This window comes from Aptenodytes patagonicus, chromosome 4, assembly GCF_965638725.1.
Source record: "Aptenodytes patagonicus chromosome 4, bAptPat1.pri.cur, whole genome shotgun sequence".
NCBI lineage: Eukaryota > Metazoa > Chordata > Aves > Sphenisciformes > Spheniscidae > Aptenodytes > Aptenodytes patagonicus.
This window is the reverse complement of record NC_134952.1, coordinates 16,945,158-16,958,225: the sequence shown is the minus strand read 5'-3', so window position 1 is coordinate 16,958,225 and position 13,068 is coordinate 16,945,158. Positions and strand designations below refer to the sequence as shown.

Here is a 13,068-nt window from a genome sequence, read left to right as displayed (position 1 = left end):
ATCTCATAAACACCCAAATTCTCAGGTGATCGTGTATCACACGTAGGGGTTACATTAGTCAGCTTTTTCCACCTCTCCCCTGGATACTGACAGCAACATTTTCATGTGATGATATGTGTTTTAAAGTCTTCTTCATGAATAAAACCGCCTTGCAGGCAGGAATCAATCATAACGAGAACCAACAGGATTAAGACGTACTTCCTGTGCGCTGAAGAGATCTCTTCAACTTCTGTTTACTCTTTTTCTCCCTCCAGTTTCTTTTCCCCAAGTACTTCGTTAGATCATCAAATGGCGTCAATTAATCTAATCTTCAGTGTAAATATTCTGTGGTATACACTGCTGCAAATACAGCCACACTACTTTTCTCCTTCTTTAAAAAAAAATATTTTTTTAACCTTAATTTGTCTATGGACTCACATTTCTGAGGAACATGCTGGTTCTTTTTCTATTAAACAGTCTCCACGCCTCAGTGAATATATACATCTTAATTATTTATGTACTTACGTATATAGTGTCATGCTTACATTGATGCACTGGTACTTAGCTGATGGATTTTGCTGAAGGCAAAATCTTGCTAATCATCAAGTAAATTGCTGATGATGGATTTCTCCTGTAAATGTGACAGAAAGACAACCAGTTGGTTTGTTACCTGCAACAGAGTCTTCAAGAAAGCCAGATTTACCCAGAAATGGATGTGCAATGTTGTGCTTGATATGGTGGAGACACAGCAAATGCTGTACTTCACTTCAGATACTTCTCTGATGCTTTTTCTCCCTATTTCTCTTCCTAACCTCTCTGAAACATGGCCATGCTGATAGGGCACCAGCATGTTAATAAAATGGTTTCAAGTCACTGCTTTGGGTTCAGGATTAGAGAGTGCAATAATCCATGGAAGTCAATGATTTTTTTTTATTATCATCAACTTTGCTGCAACCAAATTTTGCTCAATAATTTCAGGGCTAACAGAAACCAGAGGCATCACTGATGTGATCTTCTACATAGAACAGGCGGAAATTGTCACTGATTTTTGCATCAAGACTAAAACTTCTGCTTAAAATATACAGTATAAATTAAAAAGACATAAATATGAATACCAAGTTTTGGAATAGCTTTTCTCCAAGGACACACCAGGTTAGGACTCATCAACTTTGGGAAGAAGATGTGGGTGCTGCTCAGTGGTGTTCTCCAAAAAAGAGACAACCTGTCATAGCATCCCAGAGGGAATGGAAATAAGTCCAACAACTGCTGGGATCCCCATCTCATCCTCTATTGAGCTCCTTTTCCTCACTGGCCGCTTCTAGAAACACAACATAGCGCCAGAAGGGCCTTTGATCTGACTCAGCATAGCCATTTTTAATTTATGTTCTTAGTTTTGATTTAAATGCTTCACATGATGGCTAAACTAACATACCACTGGGGAAATTGTTCCAACGGTTTGATAGCCTTGAGAGTCAAACCTTAGCTCTGGCCTGAACTCGTCTACCTTTAGCTTCCAGTCATTGGATCTCATGATGTCTTTTTCTGTTACATTAATGAAGAATCTACCCTCAGAAATCTTCTCTCCGTGTAAATTCTTGTAGAAAATGACCAAGTCTCCCCTTAAACTTGTCCATGAAAAATTCAGTATTTTAACCCCATTATCAAGCACTTTCTCTTGTAGTCTTTTACTTCACTGCCACGAACTGGCTGTCCATCTTGCCTCCAAGGTCTGGCAATTCATGCTGGATGCAGGTCACTGTCCCTCGCTCTCTGCCCTTCTCTCCTAGAAGCGGTTATTGCCCATAAAGCAGAGTCAGCAAAATTGGCAGCAGATCTGCTCTGGAGATATTCTAGTTCACAAACTGAATATTAACTCAAACGACCATGAAATTCAGCATATGTTTATATTCTGAAGCCCTGGAAGATGAGGAACGGACATGTTCTCTCTTGTTACTTCTACCAGATGGGAGTGGTAACTTCCAGCAGAAGGAAGGTGCAACAGGTGGGAACATTAATCCTCTGTTGTTACTCAGGCACGAATTGCTGGCAGAATAACCCCAATTCTGTACGACCTCATGCTTTAGGCTTGGAAATATGACCTTGGAACTGCTCCTATTAACAAGCTCCTCTGTAAGCAATGAACTTCACCAAACATAGTTTCTTGAGGGTTTGTGTCTTTGGTGCGTAATTCTACGTACAGCAGTAACCCAAGGTCTCAGCCTCTCCCTTGTATGCTATGATACACTCTTGTGCAAGAAATGCACAAGCCCAAAGCCAGAGCTGTGCTTACTAGCCAAGCAGTAAATGCAACCACGTGCTGGCTGGCCAGCTGCATAACACCTGTGCTTTGCCTTCCTCTTCTTCTCTCATGTGTAACTGCTTTTTTTCCCCAAAGTTGTACGAATTTAACCTTCCAAGATTCATACATATCTGCAAATACGATTAAGTAGGCCAGCATGTTCAAAAGTCCTTGGAGGTGGAAAGGATGAATGGAAAAGGAAACACCCAATACTGCAATTGCTTAAGCCTCATTTCCTTAGATAAAGAGGTAAGAAGATTATTGTGCACAGTGTAATCTAGATAACCCTCATCACGTGATCTCTCCTCCTCAATTCACCGTCTACTACTTTTACCAGCAATAATTTCGCATTTTATTCCCAAGCATTAGTACATTGAGGAATACTGGACTAAAAATGTGTGTGCCTTTGCCCGAAATATTTCAATCTGTTTACAATTAATTGCTTACATCTATATATTAGCTAGCTTTTAATCTATTTAGTATCTGCAACAGATTTTGCACAGTAATACTTTTCAGTCAGAAAGGTCTGCTGCGTTTATTGTATGTTTGACGATGCAGTTTTGGGACATGTACTACACATTGCCATGTTGGCCGAGTTACACCTTTTGTCAAACTGATGTGTATCTCAATTCTGCTGAGTGTTCCTACTTTTTTTGAAAAGTTGCATGGGCAGATGAATATCAAAGGCTCATGTTCCTCCTTCTTCTGCCTTGGATGTTAAACAAATGCAGCATTTAACTCTGCCTATCTGGCACAAATGCTGCAAGAAGTTGGGCGCAGATTCCCCACTGCCAGCCAGTTTGGGACACATCATACGTTTTCCCTCACAAACAGCAGTTCATCTGCAGACACCGTCTTTATTCCCCACGTTGTCACCTCCTCAGTTTATTTGGGTGAAGCGAGTTCTCTTTACTTCATGTAAACGCACAATGCAATTTCTAATTCCTTCCCATTTAATTAAAGGCACAAAAACTGCTGTGACCCCGGCGTGCCAGTTACCTGGGGGGCATGTAGACCCGCTACCACGGGAGAGCGGCCGTGCCCTGGGCGCAGCCCGGGAGCCCGCCTGCACCAGGAGCCCCTCCCGCAGCTCTGGTCAGCCTCCCCCACCCGCATTTTGCAGGCCTAGCGCCTGAGCGCTGCCCGCCACGCACAGCGGCGGAGCAGCCGCGCTGCGCTAGGGCCAGGCGGGCACCAGCCCGCCCCCCGTCGCCGCTGAGAGGCCGCCACCGCCGGCAGGCCGCCGCAGGGCCGCTCCCTGCGCGACCGCCATCCGCCCCTGCGCCTCCCGCTCCCCACGGGAAGGGGCGGGGCGAACTGCTCATGCGCGCGGCGGCGGGCCGGGCGGCGGCGCTCGCGGGGCGGCCGTGGTCACGTGGTGCCCGGGCCGGCGGTGCGCTCTCCGCGGCGCGCTGCGCCGCGCATGCGCGGGGCGGATGTTACCGCCGCCGTTAGCGCCGCCAGCGCCGGGGCTCTATGGGGAGAACATGGCTCCTTTCCCCGAGGAGGTGGACGTCTTCTCGGCTCCGCACTGGCGGATGAAGCAGCTCGTGGGGCTCTACTGCGACAAGGTAGCGGATGGGGGCAGCCTCTGCCCCGCGCCCCTGAGGCTGGAGGGACGATTTCGGGAGCGCGCAGCTGTCAGCGCCCCGCCGCCCTGGTCCCGGCCCCGCCGGCAACTTCTCCTCAGCGCTGCTGCGGGGTTCCCGGGCGCTCCGGCCCTTCCGCCGCGGGCAGCTGGGCTGGTGGTGCCGCCGCCTTCCCCGCCGCGCCCCACGCCCCGCTCGGCCCCTTCAGGGCCGGGTCGGGGCTCCCCTCGCTTCTCGTGCCCCACCGGCTGTGCCGGGCTGCGCGCCGCCCCCCGGCGGGGTGTCCCGCTCTCTTCAGCTTGGAGGAGCGGCGCTTCCTCACGGGGACCACGCCTTCCCGCCGCCTTCCCTCTCTCCGGGCCGCGGGGAAGGGGGGCGCCGGCGCTCACCCCCCCCCCCCCCCCCCCGGACTTGCTGCCTCGGGGTTGGGGAGTGGGTGCCGGGGCCGGCCGCGGCGGCGTAGCAGCCACTCCCGTTACGGCGCGGGGCTGCGAGTGGGTGCCCCTGGGCCCCGGAGGGGCCGTAGTGCTGAGGAGGGCGGCGGGGAGGCAGGCAGCAAGCCGCGTCGCTTTTTGTTAAGTAACCGGTGCCAGAGGCAAGACACCGGTGCTGTGCATAGTGCTCGCCAACAGTCTGCAAGCGGCTGTGTTTGCGTTTGCACGCGCAGCATTTAATTGGTGAGTAACTTAAAGATACCCTAGGTAGGTTTTTTTTATATTTTAAATATATATATAGTTTTACTCGTGGACGAAAGTAATTTTTATTCTTGCATCAGAGTAGTTAGTAATCAAGGCTGATGTGTCACCTGAAAGGCAAACTTTGCTGCAGCAGCTTTGAGTGTAATGGAAGGGTTTCAGGCAAATACTTCAAGCCAGCACTCATACTGAAAGAAGTAGTGCCTCCCATCTCTGGGCATAAATGGCTGTTTGGAGAACCAGATTGGCTAACAGACATTTAAAAGGAGGGTGAAGTTACATGAGAGACAGTATAATAGCTTACTGCTGCCAACAGGATGGGGGAGTTCTCGCTTCCTTCCCCTGTTTTCCACATGCCACCCTGTACTGCTCTGGGGCTCACCAGATCCCTTCGTGTGTGCCTGTTCAATTTGCTACTCGTGTAAAGAAAATGTGAGTTGTTTTTTGCTGGATTAGCTAACTGAACAGGCTGAGCAGAGGGTCTGGGGTGAGGAGAAGGTGAGACTTTATCTTTTATCTGTGAGTGTGTTTGCAGTTAACTGTAATCTGTGGTGGCATGAAAACTTGTGATATCTTAACGGAGTGGATTTTACATGAAGGGAAGCAAACACCTGGGACTCTTCTCCCCCGCTCCCCTCAGCAGCAGTATTAACATATTGTTGACAGCAACTGAACAGGTTTTGTCTGAACCTCCAGATATTGTAGTCATTTGGGTTTTGTTCCTAGAGAGGCATTTCTGACACTTTTATTGACCCTCCCACAAAGTTTTGACCAAACTTACCATGACTTGATGAAAGTCAAGCTGCCTGGGCAGGAATGGTTGGTTTTCCTAAATATTGGCAAATTTGATTAAAACTACCCAGTTCGCAATGAATGTAATCTCTCATTTTCTAAAAATTTTTATACAGGAGTTTGCTTGCTTCCTTTTTCTTTTGAAGGAGTGCAAGCATGAATGAATGGTGCTTTTTTTAAAGTATTCAATCTTGCATCCTTTAACCCTGTTTCAGAACTTGGAGACTGTACCTGGCCTATGACCTTTGTATTGGAGTAATGCTAGCTTTGCATCAGAAAAAACTCTGATCTGTGTTTGACTTTCCTTCTTGTGTGATTGAGATGCTGTAATTAGATAAGACCGTAGTAGTTCTGCTTACATGGCAATTATAATCTGTAAAGCCTTGCTTTTTATAAATTTAGTTTGTCCTTGAGGGGTCTTTAATTTTGTGAATTGCATGTTACCTGCTGTTCCTCATGTTCTCTGTACGCTGTAATATAGTCACTATCTGTTAGCGGCTGAATTTAGTAAATTCCACCAAATGTTAGCAAGGGTGAAATGGGTGCATCTGTACTTTGCTTTTCAGGGGAACAGCTCTAATGTTACTGATGGGGTAAATTATGTAGGTACTTAAATAATCCTTTAGGGCAGAGAGACACAGTTTATTTTGTTCTTCCAGGACTTGATGTGAGACAGAACAGTGAATCAGACATTTAAGATGTTTGATGCATTAGGAAAGTTACCCTACTTCTTTTTTAACTGTTAGTAGCAGAGTTCTCACCATACATTTGCTGCATTCTTAAATGGCATTTTTACCTGCATTGTACACAGTGCCTTGGACTTGGATAATAAGAATAACTAAAATTCTGTTTAGTAAGGAAACCGACAAAGTTGTCAAATCTATTGCCTACTCTGATGATAAGTAGATTCTTTAAGTCCTCAGAGGATGTACCCCCCTGTAGGTAGTGGAGTGCTACAGCAGACAGTCTTTATAGTTAAAATGCTTTTCCTAATGCCTGACGTCATCTTTGCTACAAATAGAGCGGATTCTGTTTTCCTATCTGTAGTGAACCGTTCTTCGTTTTCAGAAAGATCCTGTGCCGATTTGCAAATTGTAGCCGTGTCCTCCATCTTAGTTATCTGTTTTCTGGCCTAAGCAAACTGATGCATTCTACTTCACCATATGGGTCACGTTTTCTGTACCTCAGTGTACTTGTTGCTTTTGTCAGGACTAAGCTGCCATTCTGTAACAGTTTAAGCTATCTGACTGCCGCTGTTACAACTGCGTCCCTTTCTTGCTCCCATCAGCACTTGAAGTGACTCACAAAGGCTCTAAGCTGGCAGAAAACGTTTTTTTTCTGAAGCAGGGTAGTTTTTCTGCTGATGTCGTGCTGCCAGCAAGCACTAGTCAGATGAGTACTGAAGCCAATGCGAGGCAGAGGGTGGGACTGTGACAGCCAGCAACTAGGTTGGCTTAAGCTAATGTGAAACCTCAGCCTAATTATGACTGTTTTCCTGAAATCTGTTGTGCAAAATGGGACACTGCTGGTGTTGAGTAGAGCAGATGTGTTTTGGATGTGTTATTCTGCAAGCTCTTTTTTTTTTTTAACAGCAGCATGCTCGCTTTGTGCTTGTCTATAATCCCATGCTTCTCTGAGGACTGATACACAAATTTGCTTTCATATTTGTCGTTAGACTTCTATCCTGTATGTAGAAAGATGCACTTCCAAGTATTCAAGTCAGCATGTCGGTGTCCAGTAGAGACCGTTTCTGTTGTCGCATTATGATCTTGTGTTTCCCGCACTTGAGAATGTGCCATTCGTGTATTACCAGCTTTCCTGCTTTCCCAGCTGTGGCTGAAAGTATTGTATCTGTCACGAGGCAGCACAGATTTCAAGTGATCATGTACTGAAAATCCCATTGTGGTTTGGCTGGAAACATTGGTAGCTATGGCTTGAGAGCACTATTTGCAAGTGCTTGAGCTACTCTGTGATTTCCTGTAGACTGTATTAGTTTGCTGTAAGGCAAAACAGTATCAAAAACCTTAGAGAAATCATGATCTGTAACATGTATTGTCTTCCTCCTAAGTGGTTTGGTTATCTTACGGAAAGGAAATCAGATTCTTTTTTCTAAACAAATCTGTGCTGGCCGATTGTTACTTCATTAGCTTCAAGATCAGGGCTACTCAAGTAGCAGACTCTGGTCTAGATAAACACTGTGACTAAATTTTGGCTGGGCCTTCCCCAGAGACAAGAACACCTGTATTGCTGTATGGGATTTCAAACTTTCTGCTGTCTTGTGGAGTTACTGCAGCTGAAGAGTATGTTTTCAAATCTTTGTGTTACAGAATGATCCAGCAAATTTAGGCTGCTTTAGGAAAATAGTCATGCTCTAAACACTGTAATGCAGTTATCGGTGATTGATGACTTGTTCTCGTGACTTTCTGTCTGCCTCTCAAAACTAGTGTGAGACTTCATATGGTGACTGAGTGGATCTAACAACTAGCTGCTGCTGGAAGGGTTAATTGTTGATTATAGCCTCTGTGCTTGTCTGGCCCCTTGATGAGCAGCTAGTTCATCTAGTGCACTGAAGTGAAAGGTGATGCAGTAAAACCGGCTCACTAAGAGGTCAAACAAGCTCCAGAACCAGGTTGACACTACGGGAGGAGGGAACAGGACTAACCATTGCAGAAGTAAACAGCTGCTTTAATAGCTCAGCTTTATTGTGAAACCTTTGGGTGTTTGATCAAAAACATCTAAGGTCCTTCTGTTTGCCTGACTTCAGTCTTCTGTGATCTCACCTTTCTACAAAACATCTCTGCAGTTATTTCTCATGGTTCAGTAATTACTTTGGCTAGTTCTTCCAGGAAATTCGGATCAATTTTGTCATGTTCTGCTGACTTGAACGCATTGAACTTGTATAAATATTTAACCTAGTATTTTTCTTTTCTAGCCTGTACTTCTGATTCCTTGTTAAAAATTAATTGCCATATTTTCCCTAATTAACTTCTCTATGAAGACTTGAGCAAAGAAGACATTTAATTTTGCTGTTGTCATCTCTGCCTTTCCTGTTAAATAGTTGACTTAAAGTATCCCTTTTCTTCTTTTATCTAAGTATATATAGATTTCTTTGCTGTTTTTTCTGTGTCCTCTAGTCTAAATGGTATTCTGTTCTACTTACCTGCAGTGATAAGTTCTTGGTTATTTTTGTAGGATTCTTTTCAAAACTTCCATATAGCTAAAAAGTTCTTCTCTTTATTTACTAATAATGGTTTCTTTTGATAACTCGCATTTCTCTTTAACCTTTGTGTCTATTTCAATAGCGTTTTATTGCGCTTCAGTTGTTTCTCTTCCTTGCAAGTTTTGGCCTCTGCTGAAGAGAACGAATTGTTTTCATGTGTTAAATTTGTGATGTTCTTACAATAAGGCTATTGCAGATGAACCATTTCAGGAGTGGAAAATAGTCCTGAATTAAGCTGAATTGATGTTGTAAAGCATTGGGCAGGGAATTAGATGACCATATTGTGATTACACTTTTCGTGGCAGCAAGGGGGACTGAAATCTGAAAAATTAGACAAATTAAGATAATTCTCTTTCTAATCAACAAATGTTGGCAAAGCTTTCGTTCTACTTTTGAAATCCCTTTTCTGTATTTCAGTACACTGCCATTCATTTTCCACTGCTGCTTCAAATATGTGTGTGTTGATTTAGAAATTCATAGTATTTGGTTATTACCAATTAACATTCTGTAGCATTGAGCACTTGCCTTCACGTATGTTTAGAATGAATAAACAGCTACTTAAGGTGTGTTAGTAAGTGTGCAAATGTTGTGGCTTACTTACTGTGTTAGTAAGTCTGCAAACGGTGGGCTACACTATCACTACAGGCAGAAGATGGAAGGAAGTTCCTTCCTTCTTGGTGGAAGGAAATTAAACCTCCACATTAGCATCCAGAGATAGGTGAGCAATTTGCTGTCCATGCCTCTGACTATTTCATCAGAGACTCTACCAGTCATCTTTCCATCTTAGCTTCTGGATGCTGAATAGTTCAGTAACTTCTTGCTATACCTATTGGGAAATAACAGCTTTGAATTCACTTCTCGTGCAGAAGAATATTTTGAAGATGAATCTGGAAGTGACAATGTGTTTTAAATATCTACATTTTAAAGCAAATGCATGTTAAGTAAAGTGCCAAAGGAGGTCTGAAATGGGGGACAACAGTGATAAAATGTGTTTGGAGCTTAAGTGAGGCTCTTCAGACCTGCATAGCAATTTCGCTCCTTTTTTCAGGACACTTTAGCTCTTTTTGCCACCTCAAACCTTCTCTCCATTTCTTGATTTTTTTTTTTTTTTTGTCTAGCAAAACACCTATTTTTTTCTTACCTATCAGATGCTTCACCCTTTTGTCTCTCTTTGCCTTCATAAGAAAAACCTGAGGGTATTTTCTTATGCCAGACACAGTAGCAGGTTTTTTTTCTGAGTAGTTGCTTAGCACCTATTTTTGCCCTCGAATTGTAGGAAAAAAGTTTTCTGTTTACCCTTTGCATGTTGCTCTGATCTTTTATCCTCTCTTCCAGCCTGCTCTGGAGAGCAGTAACCCACCTTTGCCTTTCTCTGCTTTAAGCAACAACAATTTATTCTCTCTTATTCTGTGGCACTAAAAAAAAAGAAACTGATGCCTTCAGAAAAGCTAGAGACTGTAATTAGTGTATATCAATGTTCGTACAGGCTTTATGCAGCTGTCCTAGAATATGCTTTAATTGATTAAATAGATTATAAGTTGTAATTCTTGAGAGACTTGGCTTTTTATTTGTTTTTGCAGTTAGTGCCCAAGATAGATTAAGCCGGAGTGGTGAATTTTTCCAGTGCCTACCTTCAGTTGTGTTAGGAAATTGCAGTGAGACAGTGCAGAGGGGCAAAGGCATTTTTCCTGTGTTTGTAGTTTGTGAGTTACTGCAGTGGGAGAGTGGAGAGGAGCCTTGAGGCTGCTGTTATTTTACTCTTGGGACTTCAGATATTTCCTGACAGAAGGCCAAAAGGCCAGGTCTTAGCAGCAGCCTATCTGTGTGAGGATATAAGACAGGAAAGAAGTCTTCTACAGCATCTAGAGTGAATATGAGAAATGCTGTGACACAGATACCTAAATAACAGCATCATTGCAAGTGTTCATCATGCTTTCATTTGAGGCTCTTGGATTTCATATCCTTACTAGATTTTTCTTTAATGTCTTGTTGGGTTCATCTCTGCAGACCTAGTAACAGACTGTGTCCCTTCATCCCTGGTAGACTTCTACTTGTGGAAGCTGCATGGTGGAGGAGGCTCAGCTGATTTTACCAGTGCTTCCCGAGCTGTGCTTTCTGCTATGGTCCTCAAGGGGGTCTGACACTCGTAGCAGTTGCATCACTGAAAATCTTGGTGCAGTCAGTCCTGTATTGTTATTTATGTCTCTTTGTGAAAACCACTTCATGATTCAAAAAACTGATCTACAGGTGTTCATTAGATAAAATTGATGCATGTGTAGTGCAAGAGTGATATGAAAGACCCCAATAAAAATGAAAATACAGCATTTTGTTTCCTCCTCTGTCATGCTCTTATGCTTGGCATTTATCAGCTTGACCTTAGCCTTTCAAAATATAGAGCGTACAACATTTTACCTGCCCTGTTGTTTGTGCTCTTTGAAAAAGAAAATAATTTTGTCTACCTTAATCTTTTGAGTTAATACAGTGTTTGGTGTTTTTTTCTTTTTGAAAGGCCATTTCAAGATTTTTTAGTTAAGCTGCAAAACAACTGATGAGATTACATAGAGGACAGGATTATATAGAGAAGACAGACGGGCATTTGAAAGTTTTGGATTTCTTGTTGAGTTCTGCCAGATCCTGTCCTGCCTGCCTGCCTTACTAATGACTATTATTTTGGGTTGACCCACAGCCAAGAAAAGCACCCAGGGTGGGAAACCTGTATTACTCCTCTGATTTAAGGCTTCATACATCCTAACAGCTGGAGCGTGAAGTAGTTTAGCTAATTCTCTTACTGTTCACCTCATACACCTCTACATAAGGATAAGCTAAGGAGCAGGTGACACTGAGAGGGTGGTCATCCTTTCGGCTAGGCTATCTCAGCACTATAGTTCTGCCTTGGGGATGATATAAACTGTGCTTCTTATTGTGGATTCCTGAGTAAGGCATGGCATGTAACTGGGTGTCACTGCAGGCTGTCTGTCAGACTAGTGCACTGACCAGGTGAAAAATGAACCCACTAAAAAGGCACGACTTCTTACTGGATCAGTGGGTTCATCTTGCAGCTGCATAATTGCTAGAGCATATTCCAGGGAAGCGGTGGGAATGTACAGCTGGAAGCAGGGGCAGGGCTGCTGCTTCTGGGTGTTTCCTCTTCCATTCCCACCCCCTAATTTGCAGCAGATTAAGTATAACATGAAACCGCATGCTCTTGGTGTTGACACAGGCACGCCTTGTTATGGTCTTTGTCCCTGCATTTTCTTGCTCATAAAATTGAGATAATCTCTGCAGAGTCCAAGTTCCTGTCCTTTGAATTTTAGTGCTATTGCATATGCGAAGTGATAATACCTAAAAATATAAGTGTGAAAAGTTGTAGCTGACTAGTAATGCCACGCTGCTTTTTTTTCCCCTGGTTCTGTTCTATTCTAAAAATGTTAGGGTTTTGTAGTCAAAGTGGTCTGCCAGCTCCATAATGAAAAAGATTTTACGTTGTTTTTTTAATGAGTTTTTAATGAGTTTTAAATCTGTCGAGTTAACTAGTGGTAGAAATCTAGTCTGCATTGATCATCAGGAATACTATATCTTTATTTCACCTCCAGTGTCAATCAACTGCTTGTATAGGCCTTAATGAGCACAGTGGTTACATGTGGAAAGCAGAATCTATAGGAATGACTTATCAAAAATGTTACTTGTGATGATACATGAAAAGGAAGAAAAATTGCCTTCAATTTTATTTAGATTCTAGACTGAATTTTTAGGGTTAGTAGTTGTTCAGAAGTTACATGTGCTGATGGGGAAACCCTTCATTTGAAATAAAGCAGTTTGTGAATTTGTAGCCACTTTTAACTTCTTTAACCTTGAGAAATTATTCCATTTTAAATTCGTGAAATCTTTGGGCAGAGTGGAAAAATGAATTTTCCCTTTCCTGTTCTCTTTCCTCATAATTTTGTTGTTTTCCAGCTTGTAGCTGGGAGTAAAGAGATAATTGTAACTGGGAAAGTTAGCACACAGCATAGACTTCACTTAGTGCTGTGCTAGTCTGATAGGAGCAGTGTACTTCTTTTTCTTTATTCCTGTTTGCTACTTTCTCCTTGCCAGTTAATAGTATGCTTGGATATTTTTAAGGAAGAAGCAAACCTTTTCCACTCATTAAATGTATTTTTGGCATAGATACTATGAAATAACTGTTTCAATTTACTCACTGTAAAGTAACATTTCTGGAAAATCAGTTTTCTTCTTCTAGGAAGACATTTTTCCATATTGGCACGTGTGTAAAACACTTCCAGAAACCAAGTAATACTGTGTTTTGTTCGGTGATTTAATTAGCAGTCTTGAGCTTTCTTATTTATTCACAATATTTTGGATAAAAATATCTCTGTCTTCATCTGACAAAGTTTCTTTTTTTTAATGAAAGCGCTAAAGCCACAAAGGAGATGCAAGAGTTGAATGTAGAATTACCTTCAGTTGAGCGTCATGAACATGAAGCACTGTATAAATAGC

The 13,068-nt window shown here is 43.0% G+C and overlaps 1 protein-coding gene across 1 annotated transcript in view; it reads left to right on the top strand.

Moving 5' to 3' along the window:
• Positions 1-3,679: 3,679 nt before the first annotated feature.
• FBXL5 (F-box and leucine rich repeat protein 5) overlaps positions 3,680-13,068 on the top strand; it is a 37,064-nt gene continuing 27,675 nt past the window's right edge. Inside the window, exon 1 of the mRNA XM_076335963.1 lies at positions 3,680-3,849. Coding sequence (XP_076192078.1) covers positions 3,715-3,849 — 135 coding nt within the window. The 5' untranslated portion in view covers positions 3,680-3,714. The remainder of the gene's footprint in view (positions 3,850-13,068) is intronic.